Source organism: Balaenoptera physalus (assembly GCF_965194825.1).
Source record: "Balaenoptera physalus genome assembly, chromosome: 5".
In the NCBI taxonomy this organism is placed as follows: Eukaryota; Metazoa; Chordata; class Mammalia; order Artiodactyla; family Balaenopteridae; genus Balaenoptera; species Balaenoptera physalus.
In genome coordinates this window covers 38184535-38209297 of record NC_138884.1, presented here as the reverse complement: position 1 = coordinate 38209297, position 24763 = coordinate 38184535, and the positions used below count along the sequence as shown (strand labels likewise).

Here is a 24763-nt window from a genome sequence, read left to right as displayed (position 1 = left end):
AAGGATTAAAAAAAACTTTTCAGTACTACTCAAAGGCAGTAAAGGTTCTTAACTAAAGACTCATGAATAGGTTTAAGGTACAAAGCAACCCTGCAGAAGAATGAAGCTGGTGGAATTAACTACCAGGTATCACGGTTGAAGCTAGTATTTGTTCTAGACTTAATTACTCTAATAAGTAAGTAGGTAAGATAGTGTGGTATTATTGCAAGGATAGACAAAAAGACCAAGAAATAAAACAGCCCAGTAGCAGAGCCACACATATACGATCACCTGATTAACAGCAACGGCCCCTATGTGGAGAAAGGATAGTCTTTTCAACAAATGATGAAAATCACATGCATATGAGAAAAGAAAATGAACCTTGACCCCTACATCATGCCATATACAAAATTCAAGATGAATCACCTATGAGTAAGAAGTAAAACAGTAAAACTTTTAGAAGAAGATAGAGTATCTTCATGATACTGGGATAGGCAAAGATTTCTTAGAAGGGTCACAAAAATCATTAAAGGTAAAGAAACACTAATAAATTGGACTTCATTAAAATTAACTTTTGCTCATCTAAAGATACCATTAATAGAGTACAAAAGCAAGTTACAGACTGGAGGTAAACATCTGCAATACACACATCCATACAAATGACTTATACCCAGAACATATAAAGAACTCCTACAAATGAATTAGAAAAAGGCATATACTTAATAGAAAAATGGGCAAAGGACTTGAAAAGATACTTCATAAAAGATAATACTCAAATGGTCAATAATAATCTGAAAATATGCTCAACATCATTAGTCATCAGGGAGATGTAGGTTAAAACCACAATAAGATAACCATTATGATTCCATCAGATGGCTAAAATTTAAAAGTATGACAATACCAAAAATTGGTAATGATGTGGAATAACTACAATACTTATTCACTGCTGTCAGGATTGTCAGCTGGTTTGATCACTCAGCAAACTAGCTGACAATATCTACCAAACCCAAACATCACCATGACTTGGCAATTTCACTCAGGGTATATACTCAACAGAAATAGGTGATTATGTACACCAAAAGACCTGTATAAGAATGGTCACAGCAGCTTTATTCATAATAGGCACAGGCTGGAAACAACCTAGGTATCCATCAACTGAAGAATGGATATACAAATCGTGGTGTATTGACACAATGGAAAACTATATTACAATGAAAAAGAATTAAATACTGCCAAAGCAACAATATTATAGACATAATGTTGAGTGAAAGCCAGTCAGAAAAGAGTACACACTGTATGATTCCATTTATATGCAGTTCAGGAAGAGTCAAAAGCAATCAATGACAACAGAATTATAGTAGTAATTACCCTGGAAGGGAGGGAGGTATATTGCTTAGAAGAGGGCAAGAGGGAGCCAGGTAAGGCAGGACCTCGAAATGTTCTACTTCTTGATGTGGGTGGTGGTTCTGTTGAGCTTTACACTTAACATTTGTGCTTTTTACTATGTATAAGCTATAGCTCAAAAAAAAAAAACAAAAACAAAAAACAGGCTTAAGGCTTAAGATGGAAGATGGCAGGTGAATCCCCAAAATAATGCAGCATTTTGTATGTGTTGCATTTTTCTCAAAGGTTTCATTAGACTGTCTATTAGAGTATCAACTCCCTGGTGGCAGGTATTTCTGTCATTTTTGTTGTGATGATATCCCCAATGCCTGGTATACAACAGACACTCAATAAATGTTTGCAGAATAAATTCACAAAAAGGAGCTGTTACCAAAAATAAGATGAAGCAATCATTAACTAAAATCCTGGTATAATGAATTATTTGAATTAATAGAAGTTTATAAAGTAATTGGTAGACTGTCTAATGATGGTAACTTGAGTCTCCTTAATATACAAGTGTGTCTTAGTGTTTTCAAATACCAGAAAGTGAAAATTTCCTTTGAGTGCTCAGAATTTAAGTCTTTCTTCTGTCAGTCACCCTATATTGGGCCATGGATGCTTAGAAACCGAGTTAAAACACTTGCAATTAAAATAAACATATCCCAAGCTTGAAAACACATTTGTTTCTTCCAAAGGACTGCTGAGCCAAAAATAAGTGAAATTCAGTGGAATTTTCTAAAAATCCATTAAAATCATCTATCTAAAACAGTAGTTTCCAACCAGAGGCAAGTTTTTCCCTACCCTTGACATTTGGCAACATCTGGAGACATTTTTGCTTGTCACAACTGGAGGGTGCTACTGGCATCTACTAGGAGGAGGCCAGGGATCCAGCTAACCACCTTACATGCACAGGCCAACCCTCCACTAAGGAATTTACCTGGCCCAAAATGTAGATAATGCTGAGAATGAGAAATCTTGATCTAAAATATCACCTTCTGTTAAACTAAAATAAAGAATTTTATTCTTAAAACATATGAAGTAAAAAGAGGCCTATTTAAGCTGTAAAATAATTCAAGTATCTTTCAACCAATACTTTTTCAAGAATACGAAACTATATTTTTAAAGTTATTTAAAGTTGTACACATGTATCAAATGTCATAAAAAGGGATGTTTAATTCAAGTATCTCCAGAAATGATAACCATCATTATCATTTCTAGGACTATATTAGGCATATTACTTATTTTAATCTCATTTAATATTAATATCCCCATGAAAATAAGATCTCATTTAGAGAGATTAGAGAACTACTAGAAGAGATTAAGTAAATATCTGCCCAAGGTTACACTGCTAGGAATGGCACAGCTGAAATTTGAACCCACATTATCTCTAAACCCATGATGCTTCCATTAAAATGCATTAAATGTCAATTTCAAATGCGCAGCAGATCAAAATTAAACACACCCCAAGTTTCATTTACCACTAAGTCAAATATGCCATTTTAGAAAGTGAACGGCAGAGTCAAGAGGAGCCTACTTAGGAATTATGTACTAAGAAAAGAGATAAGATAGTACCAATTTTTTAAAGGATAATCTATAGTTAATATTTTTTCTTATCACAAGTAAAATGAAGTCATTTTCTATAAAGTTATATGCCAAAATCATCAGATATACTCTTGCTCTGGTCATGTAATAAAACTGCAGATAGTAACATCAAAGCCTAAATGCTTTAGTGGCCTGGAGCTTATTCTTGACAAATCACTAACATGTCCCACCTAGTCATCCCTCCATAATAACATTGGATTCCTGGCATTTCAGCCTATCTAAGAACATATTCCTATATTAAACTCTATTACTTTTGTCTCAACTTTAAGGGCTTATCATGATTCTTTGTATTAAGAGACAGCAAAGTGTTCTTACCCTATTAAAGCCATGTTCATGAGAGTCATCAACTTCTCCATTACTAGTCACTGGAATTTCTGCTGCTGAATTTTTTGGAGATTCTTGAGCCATAGTAGACTCCTAAAAAAAGGAGGAAAGAAATAGTCATAAATAACACCAAATCATAAAAGGCAAACATTCAAAAGACTATATTCATGTTTATAGCACTTAAAAGCCACCATTATAATAGCCCTTTTTAAAAATAATTATAACCTACCTAATCCTTATGTAATAAACATGATATTAATATAATAAAAAACACATCTGGCCTTTAAAACTGCATTCAACTTATATTTCTTGATCTTATTGTAGGTACCAGGGGGCAATATCCTTACCTTGTAAACAGTACAAATGACACAAAAATCAAAAAATGCAAATAATGTCTTAGTATTATTGAAAATAGTTTTGACTTTACAGGCTGCCTGAAAGATTCTTGGATCTACAGACCGCACTTTGAAAAACACTGGTATAGACAAATTTAACCAACATTTAGTGAAACTTGTTATGTGCAAGGCACTCTACTAGATTCTAGAGAATATTAAAAAAAAAAAGATAAGGTAGGCACTGCTCTGGGGGAAAGTACCACTGACTCAGTTTGGGAGACTGACTGGACTCTTCAGTAAATACCTAGAACAGTAAGTATCTGCCCCTCTTTCTTTTGGATCCTCTAAAACCAAAACTTTTGGAATAGTTATAGATTGCATAAATCCTAGGGTCTTCCTATGCCAAATTTCTATTTCCTGGAAGCTCTAGAAATGTTCTGCTTCCCATAGATCCACATTTATATTACACTTCTACTCCTTATACAAACCACATTTCTTTACCATGACAAATTTTATACATAGTAATGTTTCTAATGTCTGACACAAAATTTAATAAACTATCTCTACATCTTTGTATTCCCAGGGCAACAGAATACAAATCTAAGCAAATAAATGAATACATTCCCTTTCAGTAAAGTCAGGTCCTTGAGGACAGAGACAGTCATAGCCATCTCTGTATCATTAGAGATTAGCCCAGGGTTCTCAATAAATGTTTACTGAATGGAAAGGATACGAGCTACATCAAAAGTCTGATTTGTAGTTATGAAGGTGTTAAAATGATCATTATACATTTATGTTCCACCCTCACTCTCTCCCTTGTCCCACCCATTGAGCATGTAGTCACACATTCGTTACTTCTTATGGATATCACTGCAGTAAAACAAACCAAGGGGAAATGTCGAAATAGCAAAACAAAAAAAGTGAATTACCAAGTATCTCAAAATCAGTGTACTTTAATTATATAGAGACAATTTTAATAAAAGACTAAAATATCAAACTGAACTTGGTTAAGCCAATGAAAAGAGAACTTTTATAATAAGGCAAAATCCTGTTAATATCACTTAAAACATTTCCCAGAAAACTCAGTTATTTCCTTGCATTCCTAAATACCTTATTAAAAAAATACTGGTTTAAAAAATGCCATATTTCAGAGTTCACCTTACCACAGGCTCGAAACTAGTGAGGGAATTAATAAACTGAACATCTCACTTAAGGCTTGAAAATTAAAAAAAAAATTTCAGAGAGAAGATTTCAAAAGTTCAAGAGGGGAAAACAAAAACTTCTCTGCTTTAGATTGGATTCTGGGGGAAGAGTCTCTGGATGCAGGAAACTTATTGTAGGGTTCTCCACTAAAGTGAGTGAGGGTAGTAAGACTGGACAGAGCTGCAATGCTGTTGTTACATCATAGGCCTTGGCCAATCGTATATGGAGCACTGAAGCTGAGATGGCTCTTTAAAGTTGTTCCAAATTAAGGGAAGGGGGCCAGGCCTTTGTACCCCCGCATCCCTACCCCTGGTTATTAGATGCAGGCTATCCCCTGGATAGGGGTATAATCGTGGACAAGGCAGTTCTCTTTGGCAGAGGCAATTCCTGGGGAGACTCAGCTATGAGCCCTCAGCAGGCATCACTCCTGGAAGGACAGCACTGGTCCTAAAGGAGGTAACTGAGCCCCTCACCATAGCATCCACTATATCTTCCTTATTATTCTTCTAAAGCAGTATCTACTTTAAAAGGATTCGGAATGTCTTATTTAAATTATATCTGGCTACTTTTATGCATATATTTACAGACTTTCACTGATCTCTACTAAGAGAAACTGTCTCTTTCACAGTCCCCAATTAAGGGGTGGCCCCTGATTGAACCAAAGAAGAACCCCTGACACAAGGCCTTGCAAGCTACAGGTTTCAAGATAAGGCCGGGTTAGAAAACCATTACGCAACAGAGGAAAGAGGAATTTCCTGAGCTAATCGGACTCTTTCTGAAGGTTTGAGTTGGGAATGCTGAGCAAATCAGTCAACTAGGGTACTGGGAAGACAAATGAAGGCACAAGAAGAGCAAAGAGTAGAATTATTTTGATGAAAAGTCACAGCTTAAAAATTCACAAACTCTACTTGACAAGTGTTACCAAACTTGTCAAAGTTTGTTGACAAAGTGTTATCTGTATCTAGAGCTTCCTCTGTTTCTAAATTATGACCTTATGAAAATCTTCTGTTTTTTTTTTATTATGGTAAAAAACGTGTAACGTAAAATTTACCATGTTAACCATTTCTAAATGTATAGTTCAGTAGTGTTATGTATAGTATTCTCATTGCTGTGCAATCTCCAGAACTTCTTCATCTTGCAAAACTGAAACTCTATACCCATTAAACAACAACTCTCCATTCCCCTCCCCCACTCCCCCAGAGCCCTTAGCAAGCATCATTCTACTTTCTATGAATTTGACTGATCTGAATACCAATGGATATCAATGGAATATCAATATCAATGGAATCATATAGTATTTGACTTTTTATGACTGGCTTATCTCACTCCTCAAGATTCATCCATGTTGGACATGTGTCAAAATTCCTTTTCTTTTTTACTCTTTTTTTTTTAAGTATTTGTTTTTATTTATTTATTTATGGCTGTGTTGGGTCTTCGTTTCTGTGCGAGGGCCTTCTCCAGTTGCGGCAAGCGGGGGCCACTCTTCATCGCGGTGCACGGGCCTCTCACTATCGCGGCCTCTCTTGCTGCGGAGCACAGGCTCCAGACGCGCAGGCTCAGTAGTTGTGGCTCACGGGCCCAGCCACTCCGCGGGACGTGGGATCCTCCCAGACCAGGGCTCGAACCCGTGTCCCCTGCAATGGCAGGCAGACTCCCAACCACCGCGCCACCAGGGAAGCCCCCAAATTTTCTTTCTTTTTAAGGCTGAATATTATTCCACTGTATGTATATACCACATTTTATTTATTCAGTCATCCACTGATGGACATTTAGGTTGCTTCCATTTCTTGGCTATTGTGAATAGTGCTGCTGTGAACATGGGTGTGCAAATATCTCTTCAAGGTCTTGCTTTCAATTCTTTCAGAAATATACCCCAAAGTGGGATTGCTGGATCACATGGTAATTCTATTTTTAAATTTTTTAGGAAACACCATACTGTTTTCCATAACGGTCGCACAATTTTATATTCCTACCAACGGTGCACAAAGGTTCCAATTTCTTCATATCCTCACCAATAATTGTTACTTACATTTTTAAAACAGTAGCCAACCTATTAACTGTGAGGAGATATCTCATTGTGGTTCTGATTTGCATTTCCCTAATGATTAGTTATGTTGAGCACTTTTTCATATGCTTGTTGGCCATTTGTGTATCATCTTTGAAGAAATGTCTATTCAAGTCTTTTGTCCATTTTTTAAATTGGGTTATTTGTGTTTTAACTGTTGAGTTGTAGGAGTTCTTTATATATTCTGGATATTAACCTCATCAGATATATGATTTGCAAATATTTTCTCCCATTCTGTAGGCTACCTTTTCACTCCGTTGATTGTGTCCTTTGATGTATAGAAGTTTTTAGTTTAGATGTAGTTCAATTTGTCTATTTTTACTTTTGTTGCCAGTGCTCTTGATGTCATATTCAGGAAATCTTTGCCAAATCCACTATCATAAGCTTTTCTTCTAAGAGTTTTATAGTTACAGGTCTTACATTTAGGTCTTAGATACATTCTGGAGCTGGTTTTGTGTATGGTATAAGACGGGGTCCAACTTGCATGTTGATATCCAGTTTTCCCAGAGCCATTTGTTGAAGAGACTTTCCTTTTTCCATTGAAGGGTCTCAGCATCTTGGCTTCTTTTGAGATCCCTATTTTCCTCACTGCCACTGCCTCTGCCTCCTTACAATATACCCAGATTACTTGAGGCTACTGGAGTTAAGTTTCTGCTCCTTGTGGTTAAGAGATGTACAGACACTAGGTATTTGGTCTCTAATCCAACCAGGAAGATTAAGATCTAGCTATCTAAATAATCATCACTCTTCCAAATTGTAAGATATGCTCTTACTTTCTTCCTCCTAAAAATAGCTGGTGATTCTACAGGTATTTACTATCTTCTATGCAATATGCATGGGATGAAACAGAAATAGAAATCAAATCTTAGGCTTCTAGGAACTAGAAGTATTGGTAAAAAATAATTACAGTACAGTGTGGTGAGCACCAGAGGGAAGCACTTAACATGGTAAGCACTCAGAGGGAAGACTTAATCAGAGGTGATATTTAAGCTGAATCTTATAGGATGACAGATGGGGACACAGTAAAGGAGAGATTCTAAATAGAAGGAATAACAGGAGCAGAATAGAAAGAGTCTAGTATATTCTAGAAACTGCAACTAAAGCAATTTGGGTAGAATGGTGATTATTCATTCATACATTCATCAGTTCTACTAATTTACTGAGCTCAATTTATTGAGCTCTCTCACAATATCAGATACTCAGGATAGAATGGTGAACAAAACAGACAAAACTCCCTACCCTCATAGAGCGCATATCCTAGTTGGGGAAAACAAATAAATAAATACACGTGTTATACAGTCATAAATGCTAATGGGCATGTGTTCATGAATGTGCTGCTTTAAATAAGGTAGTCAGGGAAAACCTCAGAAGAGGTATCATATTTTTGTGAGACCTGAATAAAGTGAGGGAGTGAGCCATAAAGATATCCGGGAGTCCAGAATCCCGGGCAGAAGAAATAGTAAATACAAAGACGAGGAGGTGGGAACATGCTCAGCTTTTCAAGGAACAACAAGAAGGCCATGCAGCTTGAGGGCCAGAGGAGAACAGAAGGAAATGTCAGAGAGGCAGCGAAGGGCAAGGACATGTGCAGCTTTAAAGATCATAATAAGAACTTTGGATTTTATTCTTAGTGAAATGAGAAGCCACTTGAAGGTCTGAGCGTAAGAGTGAAATGACCTGACTTATGTTTAAAAAGGATCACTTTTTTCCTGCTGTGTTGCATTAAACTATAAGTGAGCAAAGGCAGAAGCAAGGAGAACAATTTAACAGAATAATCTAAGCAAGAGATAATGGTAGCTTGGAGTAAGGTGACATTGGCTGAGGAGGTAAGAAGTGGTTAGATTCTAGGCATATTCTGAAGGCAGAACCAATTGGAATTCCTTACAGACAGATGTGAAAGATGGGAAAAAGAGAGGTGAAGGACAACTACAGAGGTTTTTGGCCCCAACAGCTGGAAAGGTGGAATTGCTGTTAACAGACCTGGGCAAGACTGGGGGTGGAGCACAACATGGAGAAAATAGCTAAAGTTTAGTGTAGGACATATTAAGGTTTATGTGGATAAGGTTACTAGGCTCTTGGATATATGAGCCTGAATCCAGAAGAAAGCTTGAAGCTGGGGGTAAGAAATTTAGAAGTCATCATGGTGTAGATGGCATTTAAATCCCTTGGATTGGATAAGATCACCTAGAACACGGGTCAACAAACATTTTCTATAAAGGGCCAAATAGCAAACATTTTAGGCTCTGTGAGCTGTAAGGTCTCTGTTATAACTACTCAACTCTGCTGTTATAGCCCAAAAGCAGACACAGGCAATACATAAATGACTAGGCATGGATTTGGCTTGACCTCTGATCTAGAAAGTTGATGTAGATAGAAAAGAGAGGTTTGTAGACTGAGCTCTAGGACACCCCAATATTTGGACATGGGAGGAACTAGCAAAGGAAACTTATAAGGGATGGCAAGCAGGGTAGGAGGAAAACCACAATAGGAGGTTTCCAAGGACAGGTTTCTGCTTCTGGAACTAATGGACTAAGACCCTATACTAAACCTCCCCAACCCTGCACAGAAAACAACTGTAAAAGCTGAACACAACTTAAGAAGCAATTAATTGAAGGAACTGGAGAGTAAAGAGACTCTGGTGGAGAGTACATGCTTGCTTGGAGGAGGGGAGATAGGGAGCTATGCAAGCAATTTTCCATCTCCTTGGCTTTTAGCCTAAAACTAAATCCTATCTATGCTGTGCACCCAGTAGCTGCCAGAGCATCCAGGGGAAAACTAGTCCTTCTGAGTTGCCGAAAAGTTAAGCTCACAAAAGTAAAAGGTATGGGGGAATCCTGAAAAGGAAAGATCCAGAAAGGGGATTCCCAAACTCTGTCTACTCACATCTCTAACCCCTCAAGGTACCTGCACAGAACAGACTCGACTGAGCTCACCTAAAGCCAAAAGATCTGAATTGAGACCAGAGCTGCCACCCAAGAAACAGTTTGTAATGCAAGTCCAGCCAAGAAAATTATCAGCCAAAACTAAGGAAGCAATACTCACTGGAGAAAAATAACAGAATACAGGATCTTCACATCTCAATGTTCAAAACGTTCAGGATACAATCCAAAATTATCAGGTATATAATGAACCAAGAAAATGAAACAGAATTCCCAAGGGAAAAGAAAATCAATTTAGTCTGGCTCTGAGATGAACAAGAGATTGGAACTAACAGATAAGGATTTAAAAGACACTATTATAATACCTTCAATTAAGTAAAACAAAATATTTTCAGTGAATCAAAAATCTCAGTGAAAAAAACAGGAAATCTCAGCATAGTAAAAATGAAGCAAATAGATTCTAGAATTGAAAACTACAATTTTTCAAAGAAAATATTCACTAGATGGACCTAGCCAAATGAAGATGACAGGAAAGAGTAAAGTAAAACTAAATTAAATCAATATAAACTATCCAAGGTAAAGAACAGAGAGAAAAAAAGACTAAAGAAAAAGAGCTTCACAGACCTGTAAGAAAATATTAAATATTCCAATTTATATGTAAGTAAAATACCAGCAGAAAAGGAGAGAGAAAAGGGTACAGAAAAAGTGTCTGGAGAATTAATGGCCCAATTTTTTCCAAATTTGATGAAAGACAAACATTTATACATGCAAGATGTTTAATGAACAGCATGCAGAATAAACACAAAGTACATCAGTCAAACTATTTAAAGCCAAAGATAAAGAGCTAACCTCAAAAGCAGCAAGAGAGAAAAAAAATATTACTATCAGAGAACAACAATCGAACTAATGTCTGATTTCTCATCAGAAACTGTAAAGGCCAGAAGAGAGTGGAACACTGTGGTAAAAAGAAGAAAACTGTCCACCTAGAATTCTATATCCAGTGAAAATATCCTTTAAGAATTAGAGAGGATATTAAGGATATTTTCAGGTAAAACTAAGAGAATTCATCACCAGCAGACCTGAACTACAAGAAATGCTAAAGGAAGTTCTCAGACTGAAGGGAAATAAAACCAGACAGAAAAAGCAGATGTTCAGAAAAGAATGAGAAGGAAATGAAATGGTAATTCCCTGGGTAAATGCAAAAACCATTTTTTTTTCTTTTTGCCTTTTCATCTCAATTTCTTTATAAACCATAAAACTGCTTAAAGCAAATGTTAGAACATCATTTTTGTGGTTTACAATGTATCTAGATGTAATACATATAAAACAACTGTATTAAAGAACAAGGGGGGAGGTAAGGGAAATATGGACCTAAAAGGATACAAAATTTCTATGTTTTAAGAGAAAAGCAGCACATTATTAATTATAAGTGAAATATGAAAAGTTTAATATATATACTATAATCATGGCAACCACTAGAAATATAATGCAAAGAAGTGTAACTAAAAAATTACCAGGAAAATAAAAGTGAAATTCTTTAAAATATTCAGATAATAAATAAAAAGGCAGGAAAAGAGGAGGAGAGAAAAAATACAGAGGAAAGAAGTAAAAAACAAAGAAACTAAGAGGGTAGATACAAAATCAACCACATCAATAATGGCATTAAATATTATTGGACTAAACATTTTAGTTAAAAGGCAGAGATTGTCAGAGTGGAATTTTTATTTTTTATTTATTTTTTGGCCATGCCACGCATCTTGCGGTATCTTAGTTCCCCAACCAGGTATTGAACCTGGGCCCTCGGCAATGAAAGTGCAAAGTCCTAACCACTGGACCGCCAGGGAATTTTACCTGGATATGTTTTTTAAATGACCCTACTATATTCTATCTATGAGAGATGCACTTTAAAGCCAAAGGTATAAATAGATGGAAAATAAATGGATGGAGAAAGATACACCATGCAAAGAGTAGGCATAAGAAAGTTCGCATGGTTTTACTAATATCTGATAAAATAGTTTTTTTTTTAAAGTATTACCAAAGATAAAGAGAGATGTTTCATAATGATAAAATGATCAATTCATCAGGTATATGTAACAATCATAAATGTGTATGTTGGTTCCAATAATAGAGCTTCAAAATAAATGAAACAAACATTGACTGAATTAAAAGGAGAAAGAGACAACTCCACAATCATCTTTGGAGACTTTATCACCACTCTTATAGCAACTGAAAGAACAACTAGACAAAGAAAACTAGCATAGACATAGAAGATCTGAACACCATCAACCACCCTGACTGATATTTATGGAATAGGAAACTTAATAATGGCAGAATACATATTATTTTCACACGAACATGATGTATTTAGCAAAACAGGTCATATTTTGTGCCATAAAACAAGACGCAATAAATTTTAAAAGAGTGAAATCATATAGAGAATGTTCTATGACCACAGTGGAATTCAATTACAATCAATCAACACAGATATGCAGGAAACCCCCCAAAATTTGGAAATTAAATAACACATCTAAAAAATTAATGTGAAAAAGAAGAAACCACAAGAGAAAGAAAATATTTTGAACTGAATGATAATGAAAACACAACATAGCAATATTTGTGCAACGCACCTAAAGCAAAGCTTAGAGAGAAATTTATAGCTTTAAATGCTTATATTTGAATAGAAGGAAGATCTTAAACCAACAATCTAAGATTGTACCTTAAGAAAACAGAAAAAGAGCAAATTAAACTAAAAGTAAGACGTAGGAAGGAAATAATAATAAAGACCAAAAATCAAGGAAATAGATGGTAGGCAGTAGAAAAACTGGCTTGCATACTTCAAAAAGCTTAAGCTCATGAAAAATAAAAGTAGATGAACTGTTGCAGATAAAAGGAGACAAGATAAATGCCAACTAAATACAATATACAATATGGACTGGATCACAAAATAGGAAAAAAATAGCTATAAAGGATATTACTGGAACAACTGTGGATTGAATAATAGTACTGTATCAATTTCCTAAATAATTTTCTAATTTTGATAAAAGTACTGAGATTATATAAGAAAAAGTCTTTGTTCTTAGGAATAAAGGGACACGATGTCTGCAAATCACTCTCAAATGGCTGAAAAGAGAAGAAACTATATATATATAAAGAGAAAACATTAAAGTAAATGGGACAAAACAATGACTGGTGAATCTGGGTAAAGAGTTTAAGTTTTCTGTATGAAATTTTATCAAAATTTAAAGTTTGAAAAATAAAAATAACAAAAGAGGCTAGAAAAGTATGCAGGAGCCTATCATGATGGACTTTATAAATGCCAGACCAAGAAGTGTGGACTTCTCCTAAAAGGGATAAGGGAGAAAGAAGCAGAAGAATCTGATCAATTTATTTTAGAGAACAGTCTGGTAGGAGGTTAGACTGAAGGGAAAGAAGGAAAGAGTAGAAGTACAAGAACTATTTAGGAGGTATTTTACAGTCCAAGTAAGAAATAATAAAGATCTAAATTAAGGTTGTGGGAATGGAAAAAGGTAGATTCAAGAGTTCTTTAGGAGGTAAAGTAAGAGACTTACAGAGTGACTAGATTGTGGGGGATCAAGAAGGGGGAAGAATTTAGGATAGCCCATGCCCCCTCCCTGCCCCCTACCCAATTTTTGGCTTGGGCAAGGAGAAAGACGAACATGTCACTCACCAAAGGGTACAGCAAAGTCCTGAGAGGCACAGACTGTTTCATCCATAAATGCCAATGATTTTCAACCCTCTCTGAATCTTAGAACTACCTGGGGAACTTTAAGTTTTAAAAGTTCACCAGGTGACTCCAATGTGCAGCCAATTGAGAACCACTGCTATAAGCAGGCACTAGACTCTTTAAACAAACAAACATAAAACTTTAGTATTGGGGAGGATCTACAAGTCATTCAGTTCAACTTGTCATGCAGATTAAAACCACAAATCAGATGCTACTGTACACCCATTAGAATGGCCAAATTTAGAAAGACTGACAAAACCAAGTGTTAGCAAGTATGTGGATTCTCATACATTGCTGGTGCAAGTAAAAATTGGTAAAATCACTGTGGAAAACTTTTTGGCAGTATTTAACTATTAAAGTTAAACATATGTCTATCCTATGACCCAGCAACTCCACTCCTAGGAAATATACCCAAGAAATATAGTGCATATGTCCATCATAAAACAAATACAAGAATATTCATAGCAGCTTTATCCAAAATAGCTAAAAACTGGAAACAACCCTAATGTCCATCAACAGCAGAACAGATAAAGAAGCTGTAGTATAATCATACAATGGAACACTACACAGCAATAAAATAGAACTGCGGCTATTAAAAACAAAAAATCTCACAATGTTGAGCCAATGAAGCCAGACCCAAAGAGTAGGTACCATACGATTCAATTCAAAAAGAAAACCAATAAGGAACGATGACTGTAGGCAGAACAGTGGTAATCTTGGTGTGAGGAAGTACTCAGTCATGACCTTGACTTCCGGTTTCGTTTCTGCATGGAAGGAGCTTGGGAGTCACCACTTCATTCTAACAACAAGTAAGAAGCTGAACAGACTAAAAAAATCAACTTTTCTTGGATTCGTAAAAGGGGAGACACAGGGCACACCGCTACTCCCAAAATTGGAGAGACAGGCAAATGCAGGGAGCCATGGCTCACCGCAGCAAAAACCACCTCAGGAACCAGTGCTGGGGTAGGAAAACCTGAACTGTAATCGATGAGCTGCTGGAGGCTCAGTGTGGACAACTGTGAGAATTAAAGACTCCAGGGGGACCCAGTCATAAGCAGGGTCCCACAATGTTGAGTTTTGCTTCCAAGAGCCAGACCAGGTTACCCCTGCAAATATCGCAGAAAAACCCCCTCATCCTTCCAGCAAGTGGTGGAGAATTGAAACCATTTTGAAATACACCAAGCACTCTGTTCTTAACAAGGCCTACCCTCAGGAGAAACCAGAACCTAACCTCTTGGGCAAAACCAGCACCTAACAGAGATGAGGAAGGGAAACACCCAAGCCCAGCACACTCTAACTATCCTGTCCCCCCCTAAGGGGAGGACAGAAAAACTGAGAAACACTTGTGAAGTTCATAATCCAGAGGCACAGGCCCACTAAAAGACTGAGACCTAATCATAGGACTATATAGTGCTTCTCTCCTCCCACACCTTACCCAGGCATTGCTAAAGCCCTATTTACAGCAGTTCCTTTTACCTGATACATCATGGCTGACTATAAAGAAAAAAATTACAAGGCTTCCAAAGGCAAAAAACACAATTTGAGATCACAGAGCAAGCATCACAATCAGAAATGGCAGGGATGTTGGAATTATCAGACCAGGAATTTAAAAACTATGATTAATATGCTTACGGCTGTAATGGATAAAGCAGACAGCATGCATGAACAGATGAGCAACATAAACAGAGATGTAGAAATCCTAAGAAAGAACCAAAAAGAAATGCTAGAGATAAAAATCACTTAATAACAGAAATGAAGAATGCCTTTGACGGGCTTATTAGTAGACTGAACAATGACCCTGGGGTAGGCAAACATTTCTTAGGAAACAAAAAACATAAACAATACGAGAAACACTGATAACCTGGACTTCATCAAAATTAAAAACTTCTTTTCAAAAAGACACCATTAAAAAAATGAAAAGGCAAGCCACAGATAGGGAGAAAACAGATGTAAGATATGTATCTGACAAATGACTGGTATTCAAAATATATAAATAAGTCCTAAAATTCAATAAGACGACAAACAACCCAAATAAAATATGGCCCAAAATTTTAACAGACGCGTCACTAAAGAAAACAAATGAATGGCAAGTAAGTGCATGAGAAGATAGTCAATGTCACTAATCATCAAGGAAATGCAATTTAAAGCTACAAGAAGATACAACTATATACCCAATACAATGGCTAAAGTTTAAAAAGACTGACAATACCAAGTGTTGGTAAAGAGTAACTGGAATTTGCATACACTGCTGGAGGAAACGTAAAAAACTACTTCACTTTAGAGAACTGTTTAGCAATTTCTTATAAAAGTAAACATACACTTGATCATATCACTCATTCTGTACCTAAGCATTCACAAGAAAAATAAAAACAAATGTCCCAAAGAGACTTGTATATGTGTATTCATAGCAGCTTTACTCATAAGAGCCCAAAACTAGAAAAAAAAAAAATGCCCATTAACAGGTTAATGGATAGACAAATTATAGTACATACATATAACAGAATATTCCTCAGCAATAAAAAAGAGTGAATTACTGATGCACGCAATAACTGTTGATTAATCTCATAATATTATGCTGAGCCAAAAAAAGCCAGACACAAAAAGAATACATGTTATATGATTGCATTTATACAGAACTCTAGAACACACAAAATTAATTTATCACGACAAATCAGTTGTTGCCTGGGGAGAGGGGTGGATAGGGGAGGACTGATGGCAAAGGGGCACAAGAAACTTTATCTGTATCTTGATTGTGATTATGGGTTTCCCAAGTTTATACATTTGTCAAAACTCATCCAACTGCATATTTTAAATGTATGCATTTTATCATATACAAAATTTACTTCAATAAACTGTCAATTTTTTTTAAAGGTGAATTCCATTCTACCATCTCTAAGGACAGAGGATCTGTTTTGCCTGAAAGCCCAAAATCCACCCCCAGGGAAACCATACCAGTCTGATGGGGGGAGGCATATGGCCCTGATCATGATCTTCCTTGCCCACCTACAGGGAAGAAGGACTTGTAGCTCTACAACCCAGTAGCAAATAAAGTTTGTCACCTTCCAAAATATGTGTTCATGACAAAAATAAATTAGGTCAATACCCTCTCACTATAAAAATTACTGCAGAATCCTAAGTGTCATTTACAGACATATATTCCCTGTTTGATCCAGAGTCTGAAAATTCACAAGCACTCGCCTCTAAGAGAATATCTAAAAAATGGCAGAGCATTAAAAAAAATCCCTCTGTTCCTCAGATCCAGTGTCCCTCATCCTAGATCTTTTAAGGCAATGACTGGCTTGCCAAGTCAGACTTTTAGCCAAGTACTGTGTATATCTCATTCTCCCGGCTGCCCAGCCACAGTCCCCCCCAATGTTGGGGAAAGCCTCCACATAAGGCTGGGGAAAGGCAGAGCCTGCTTCTTATTATATAAAAGCTCAAAACACCAGATAATCAAGCAAATATCTGGAGCCAGATTACTTGAGTTCAACCCCTGGCTCCTCCACATACTAGCTATGTAAACTTCCTAAACTTCCTAAAATTCTCTTTCCTCATCAGTAAAATAATAGTATTGTGCCTACCTTACGATGTTGTTGTGAGGATAAAATAAAATATAAAGTACTTAGAAAAGTATCTGGCATATAATAAGTGGTATATAGGTCACATTATAATTATTTGTTTCCCGAACTCTGGGGGCACTGCCATGTGACCTTGGCTCTGCCAAATCAAAGGCACTTGCCCCAGACCTGGAATCAGAAACTAGCGATAACAAGAAAGAGGAATGATGAGGAACTCACTCTGGGGCAGCCACAACTGTGGTGAGACCAAATGCCTTCAGCAGTGTCCACAGCACCAGGGGCAGCACCCAGTCACCAGAGCTAGTCACCAGAGTCCCGGCACTGCGAGGTGCTAGGGCCAGTGCTAAGCAATGGCAGCGACAGTGCCCTTACTGAAATCGTGCTGAACCGTGATTTGGAGCATACTCCCAGATATGGAGCCCGCATTCTGCTTTTCCAACCTTCCAGTAAGCTACCTCAGATCCTCTTAGTAAATGTCTTTTCTATGTAAGTGAGCTGGAGTTGGTTTCATTTGCTTGCAACATAAGATCCTGACAGCTGACCTGTAAAAAGTGGATAAATGTGAAAAGGTCTTATATTATCTTTATGAGTGCTTCTGCATACCAAGTGATAACTATGAAATGGTCGAGAAGCTTTTGAGAATGTTAGTGAACAAGTTAGCTATGGAACTTGTTTGATAGCTTCATGATTCCCTAATCTAATGTGCCAATAACAACTAAAAAGCTGACCTTAATTAACTGCCTTCTACATGCCAGGCACTGTGCTAATAATAAGCACATTACAGGAAATATTTCATTTAACCCTCACAACTGCCCTGTTAGGTAGATAAGATTTTCCCAATTTTACAGATGAGAAAACTGAGGGCTAGGAAGGTTAAAGAATTTAAAGAATTTAAATAATGTATCCTCTTGCAAATGGAGCCCTACCACAATAGTAAGAGCTAACAATGAGTACATACCAAGTGTCAGGCACTGTTCTATACGTTTTTCACATACTAACTGATTTAATTCTAATTATGCATGAACTCATTCAAACCCACCACAACTCACGAACCTAGATACCATTATTATTCCTGTTTTACAGGTAAGAGAACAGAAAGATTAAGAAATGTGCTTAATGACATGCAGCTAGCAAGTGATGAACTGGGATTCAAATCTGGCAGTCCGGCTTCAGAGACCTTATTTTTAACCTCGACATTATACTGCCTCCCTAAAGGTGACTGAAATACATCAATGGGCCATGCCAACCAATATATATGCCTTCAGATATTTATGAGTCAGACGTACTGCTTTCTTGATGTTGACAACTTGTACTGTTGTTTCTTCTGTTTCCATATCAACCTGCGCTACTCTAACTGTGCTACTTGTCTTAATCTGACCCTTCACTTCCAACAATTCAAGATTGAAGCAACAGCCTCCAGTTATATCATTATTGCTGCCTTTTGCTAATAACAGAGCCCTAGAGACAGCTGTGACCAGGAACTTCCTACTCCTAGCTGTGGGAGGTTGCAGAATTAAACTAGGACATCTGGGAATCAGGAGCTTCAGGATATGGACTACGCCTGCTGCTGCAAATGGCATCAGCTGCCAGAAAATATGCATGTTATTATTGATCCTGATAACTCCTTGGTTAGCAATTGGGGTCAATTTTAGTATCCATCCCCCCAGACAACATCTAGAGACATTTCTGGTTGTTATAGCCGGGGATGGTGTGCTACTGGCTTCTTGAAGGTACAGGCCAGGAATGTTGCTAGAGGTCCTACAATGCACAGGATAATCCCCCACAGTAAAAAATCATATAGCCAAATATGTCACAGAGTCAAGGCTGAAAAACTCTGTAAATAGCCTGATGCTATAAACTGCTTCTTATAATAGCAGGCCCAATGGGTCTTAATACTTACTCATTTTATCAAATTACCCAAGACATTTTTCACAGAAGTAGAACAAATAATCCTAAAATTTATATGGGACCACAAAAGAACCAGAATTGCCAAAGCAATCCCAAGGAAAAAGAACAACACTGAAGGCATAACCCTCCCAGACTTCAGACAATACTACAAAGCCACAGTAATCAAAACAGTGTGGTATTGGCACACAAACAGACATATGGATCAATGAAACAGAATAGAGAGCCCAGAAACAAACCCATACACCTATAGTCAAGTAAGCTTCAACAAAGGAGGCAAGAATGTACAGTGGAGAAAAGACAGTCTCTTCAGCAAATGGTACTGGGAAAGCTGGACAGCCTCATGTAAATCAATAAGGTTAGGACACACCCTCACACCATACACAAAAAAACTCAAAATGGCTTAAAGAGTTAAATATCAGACATGACACCATAAAATTAGAAGAGAACACAGGCAAAACATTCTCTGACGTAAGTTGTATCAATGTTTTCTTAGCTCAGTCTCCCAAGGCAATAGAAACGAAAGCAAAAATAAATGAGTGGGACCTAATCAAACTTATAAGCTTTTGCACAGCAAAGGAAACCATAAACAAAATGAAAAGACAACCTACGGACTGGGAGAAAATATCTGCAAATGATGTGACCAATAAGGGCTTAATTTCCAAATTATATAAACAGCTCATACAACTCAATAACAAAAAAACAAACAACCCAATCAAAAAATGGGGAGAAGACCTAAGTAGACATTTCTCCAAAGAAGATATACAGATGGCCAACAGGCACATGAAAAGATGCTCAACATCACTAATCATTAGAGAAATGCAAATCAAAACTACAAGGTACCACCTCACACCAGTCAGAATGGCCATCATCAAAAAAATCTACAAACAACAAATGCTGGAGAGCGTGTGGAGAAAAGGGAACTCTCCTGCACTGTTGGTGGGAATGTAAATTGATACAGTCACTATGCAGAACAGTATGAAGGTTCCTTAAAAAACTAAAAATTGAGTTGCCATATGATCCAGCAACCCCACTCCTGGGTATATATCCAGAGAAAACTATAATCTGAAAAGATACATGCACCCCAATGTTCACAGCAGCACTCTTTACAATAGCCAGGACATGGAAACAACCTAAATGTCCATCGACAGATGAATGGATAAAGAAGATGTGGTGTATATATACACAGTGGAATATTAGCCATAAAAAAGAATGAAATAATGCCATTTGCAGCAACATGGAGGACCTAGAGATTATCATACTGATGTAACTCAGAAAGAGAAACACAAATACCATAAGATATCACTTATATGGAGAATCTAAAATATGACACAAATGAACATATTTATGAAAAAGAAACAAACTCAGAGACATAGAAAACAAACTTATGGTTACCAAAGGGGAAAGGGGGTGGGGGAGGGATAAATTAGGAGTTTGGGATTGACAGATACAAACTACTATATATAAAATAAACAACAAGGTCCTCTGTATAGCACAGGGAACTATATATAATATCCTGTAATAAATCATAATGGAAAAGAATATGAAAAAGAATATGTATCTATATGTATAACTGAATCACTCTGCTGTACACCAGAAACTAACACAACATTGTAAATCAACTATACTTCAATTAAAAAAAAAACTTACTTTAATGTCATAAATGTAACCCATTTCAAAGCAAGACCAACTGCACTGGGGGAGGATAACTCCCCCATGCCCTCCTTTGGTGCACCACTTAACACTATCCATCACTCCAGAGAACTTTCTCAACACCACAATAGCTATAACATGGCTCATAAAACTGCTGACAGTCTGACCCCTACCCACTTCTGCAGCCACTTCTCAGACCATATTCTTCCCTAACTTTCTCCATACTGGCCAACTAAATGTCTGCTCACTTCATGGTGCACAGTAGCTCTTCTCCCTGTAAATTCAACTCCTAGTCTATGGCCTTTTCTGTAGCTGCCCAAGACCAAAGCTAAAAGAAAAAAGCTCACGTAATTTTTTCTGGCACTACTTATGTTTTTCAAATCCTGAAAATATACCTTGACATTAACATTATAAAAGGCTTTACATTTGACAATCAGCATCTATGGGTGAACACTTCATGGAAAATAAAAGATTCAACATTAACAAAAATTCACCCAAAGACTAAAAATCTACCTTAATAATGCAAGAGAAGGATACTGGAAATAAGTTTCTTGATTTATCAATATATTACATTATGAATGGTAAAACCTAATTTCTAAAATGCTTATTAGAAAAAGATAGAAACTTTCTAGAAAGGATGTAAAAGAACTTGTCTTAGCCTTAATCAGACTTCTGGAACAATACAAGGCATCACATCTTCTAAAACACACATATTTAACATTGTTCTTTAATCCAATTTACCACTGAGCTGGTAAAAATAAAGTGGTATAATAATAAGCTTAAAGTTTTTCCAATTGTTTCTTACATCTACCATTTTTTTTAAAAAGTTATTTGAAAATTCATTAAAAAGCACTATGAAATATTTCTAATGCTCAGTAGGTATTTTGTTCTGCTATCAAGTAGTTCTTCTAATTTAAAGGACTGAATTCTTAATTTCAGTCAAATCTAGACAAAAGAGCAGTGAATAAAGTAAACAGTGTGGAAAAAAAAAAGAAAAGAGGGGAAGCTACAAATATTCAACTCTAATTGTTCTAGTTATGGTTTCAGACAATGAAGGTCGCAGTGCTTAGTGAACTAATTATGTATGTCAACAGAGACCATATTTTGTTCTAAAACCAAAAAGCACAAATGCCTTCTGTGTCAGATGAAATTATTTAGATTTTTGTTTGCCTACAAAAAAAGAAAGCAATTCTATTAAACTCATAATTCAGTCTTTGAAATTTCCCTCTGTATTAGTAAAAACATGACCTTTAAAAACTGGTCAATGTATTTATAGCAAAGTTAATTTAACATGGTTCAAAAGTATTAGGTGAATAAGCCTACCCATGAGGTCTCAAGATAACTAGCCAAGGTGTCAGAAGACACAGATTTAAGGACCAGTTCTGCCACTTTTTTATAAGTTTACAGAAGTCACTGTACTTCCCTAAGTTTCAATTTCCTCATTTATAAAATGAGATTCTTAACTTCACCTATATATCATACAGCTATTATAAGAATCAAATACGAAATTGCTTGGCAAACTGAAAACGTTATAAAGATGTTATAATTATAGCACACTGATTTCGGCTAAGGACAAATATTGGAGTAGTCCCGTCAACACTAGCATTTACCAGCATAGCTACTCCTCCTAACTGTCACTATGGGTACCCTAAATACATTTCTCTAAAACAGACCAATATCAAGACAGAGCTGAAATATGGTTACAAATGTTTTCGTCTTTGGCCAAGTTCTTTTTTTTTTTCTTTCTTGGCAATTTCATGGTTTTAAAAGGAAGATGATCCTACATAAGGATGGATAAAGCAATGTGGTCAAGTCCGAATAATTACTGAATCTGGATGATTAATATATGGTAATTCATTTACTACTTCACCTTTATTTCATACGTTGCTAATTTTTCTTAACAGATGTTTTAATCTACTAGTATCAACACCTATTTGTCTTATATTTTCAACCACTTGCTACTCGAATACTGCATTTCAGGTCTCCCAAGTTTCTCACCTTCTGCCTGTCATTCTCATTTCTGGGTCAAGTCAATCTTAGCCGCTAGCTACCACTTGAACCGCATTTCTTCCCACTCTTCCCTCACTGACCCTCAGTTCCAGCCAGAGTTCTCACTGCTATTCCTCAAGCATACCAATCATATTTTTGCCCTTGTCTTTGCTCTCTCTGGAAGGTTCTTACTCCCAGATTTTCACATGACCCTTCCTCATTTCATTTAGGTTTCTGCTCAAACAGAAAGGGCCTTCCCTGACCAACTGATGTAAATTAGCACACTTCATCACTCTTTAGCCCCTTATCCTGCTTTACAGCAGTAAAGACTACTTTACATTATATTATAAAATAATTTATGTATATGTTATGTATATATTTAACATGTCTGTCTCCCCCTCCCAATATGTTTACAACATAAAAGCCAACTCCTCCTGACACTCACAATCCTTCCACGACCTGAACTATGTTCTTCCCACTTATTATGCTTCTTCAGATATCCTATTAAATCAAACTTAATTACTCACACTTCCCCATACACGTCTCTCAATTTCCTTTCTCTACGACTCAGCCCAAGCTGTGACCATCATCATTCACACACTCAAATTCTACCCACACTGTAAGAAACAGTTTAAACACCACCTTTACTGATATTCCTGGCTGATACTCCTCTGAACTGCCACAATTCTTCATCTGTACCGCTCTAAAGGCATTATTATTCTATATTTTATTTATTTTAAAATTTCCTCTAATAATCAACATGCAGCTTGAGTGCAGGATCTAAACGAATTCACTTTTAGACCTCTGGGTTACTTACATAAAAGAGGAATGGAAATATTTGTATATTTTTTCTTGGATATTAGAAGTAAGTATATGTATTAGTGTTACTGTATCAAAGGGCAGACAGAAAAGGAGAATTCATGCAATAATCCTAAGATACACTAATAAATACCTAACACAAGTACTTTGCTTTCTTTCCTTTTTTATTGTTGTTAAAAATACACTTGTTTTCCCAACTTCCTTGCTTCCATCTTTACATAATTTTTTCCTATTAAGTTTCTTACATTTACTCATCTTTCCCACTTTTCTTTGGGTTCAAATCATAGCTCTTTTCCTCATTAGCCATGTTAACCCTTCCAGGTCTCTGTTGCCTAATCTATAAAATGAGGGAGAGAACCTCAACTGCAAATGGGTTATTATAGCATTAAATGAGATAATATATCTCATAAAACCCAGTATAGTGCCTGTCACCTAACAGGCTCTCAGTGAATGGTGCCTATTTGGCTATTATTTCTTCTACAGATATAGAAGCTGCAGTTTTTAAACACATTTCAGGGTATAAAGTTTGAATATTAAAAATACAAAAACAAAATCCACCTTTTTCTGCTCTAATCAAGACTGGAATAGAGTACAAACCAAGCCAAGCTCACGTTTTCTTCTTTTTTAATTCAAAAAGAAAAAAAAAACCAAACAACTGATGTCATAAAAAAAAATGAGAGGAAGAAAGTGTTTTTATGGTCACTGATAGGATAGATATCTTAATGAAAACATCCTTTGATTCAGAGGAAATCACCTGGATTCTGCAATTAACTAGCTGAGTGATCCTGCACAAAGGCAATTCACCTGACAGAACCTAAAATGAACCTTAAGTCCTTTATTGTTCAGGGTTGATACTGTTTTTGGCTCAGTTCAAAATGCTGGAGTTTTTGTTGTTGTTGTTTTGTTTTGCTCTTAAAGAAATGAAAACTATCATCCAGGTCATCATATTCTATTCCTAAGAAACCAGTATCCATATATCGTTTATACTAGTGGAGTGAGGATTAATTCATTCATCAAACTGACCATCAGTGATGTGCCAACCTCTGCTAGGATTAGCCTGAATTACTGAAAAGTCCAATGCATAGAACATTTAATTAAGAGTTAATGGCCATAATACATACAGAGTTATAATAGATTAAAAGAAGGGACTTCCCTGTGGCGCAGTGGTTAAGAATCCGCCTGTCAATGTATGGGATGCAGGTTCGATCCCTGGTCCGGGAAGATCCCACATGCTGCGGAGCAACTAAGCCCACACGCCACAACTACTGAGCCTGCGCTCTAGAGCCTGTGAGCCACAACTACTG

General features: G+C 36.5%; 2 protein-coding genes across 12 annotated transcripts in view; one reads left to right on the top strand and one right to left on the bottom strand.

Annotated features, from left to right (window-relative positions):
• TIGD4 (tigger transposable element derived 4) overlaps window positions 1-24763 on the top strand; it is an 827821-nt gene that overhangs the window by 771287 nt on the left and 31771 nt on the right. The gene's annotated exons all lie outside the window — the stretch shown is intronic.
• Window positions 1-24763, bottom strand: part of ARFIP1 (ARF interacting protein 1) — a 132827-nt gene that overhangs the window by 87073 nt on the left and 20991 nt on the right. For all 10 annotated transcript variants that reach the window (XR_014264153.1, XM_082463572.1, XM_082463571.1 and 7 more), the window contains one exon: window positions 3280-3381. Coding sequence is in view for 9 of the 10 variants with exons in the window: in XM_082463572.1 (XP_082319698.1) it covers window positions 3280-3381 (102 nt within the window). In the remaining variant the exon portion in view is untranslated. The remainder of the gene's footprint in view (window positions 1-3279; window positions 3382-24763) is intronic.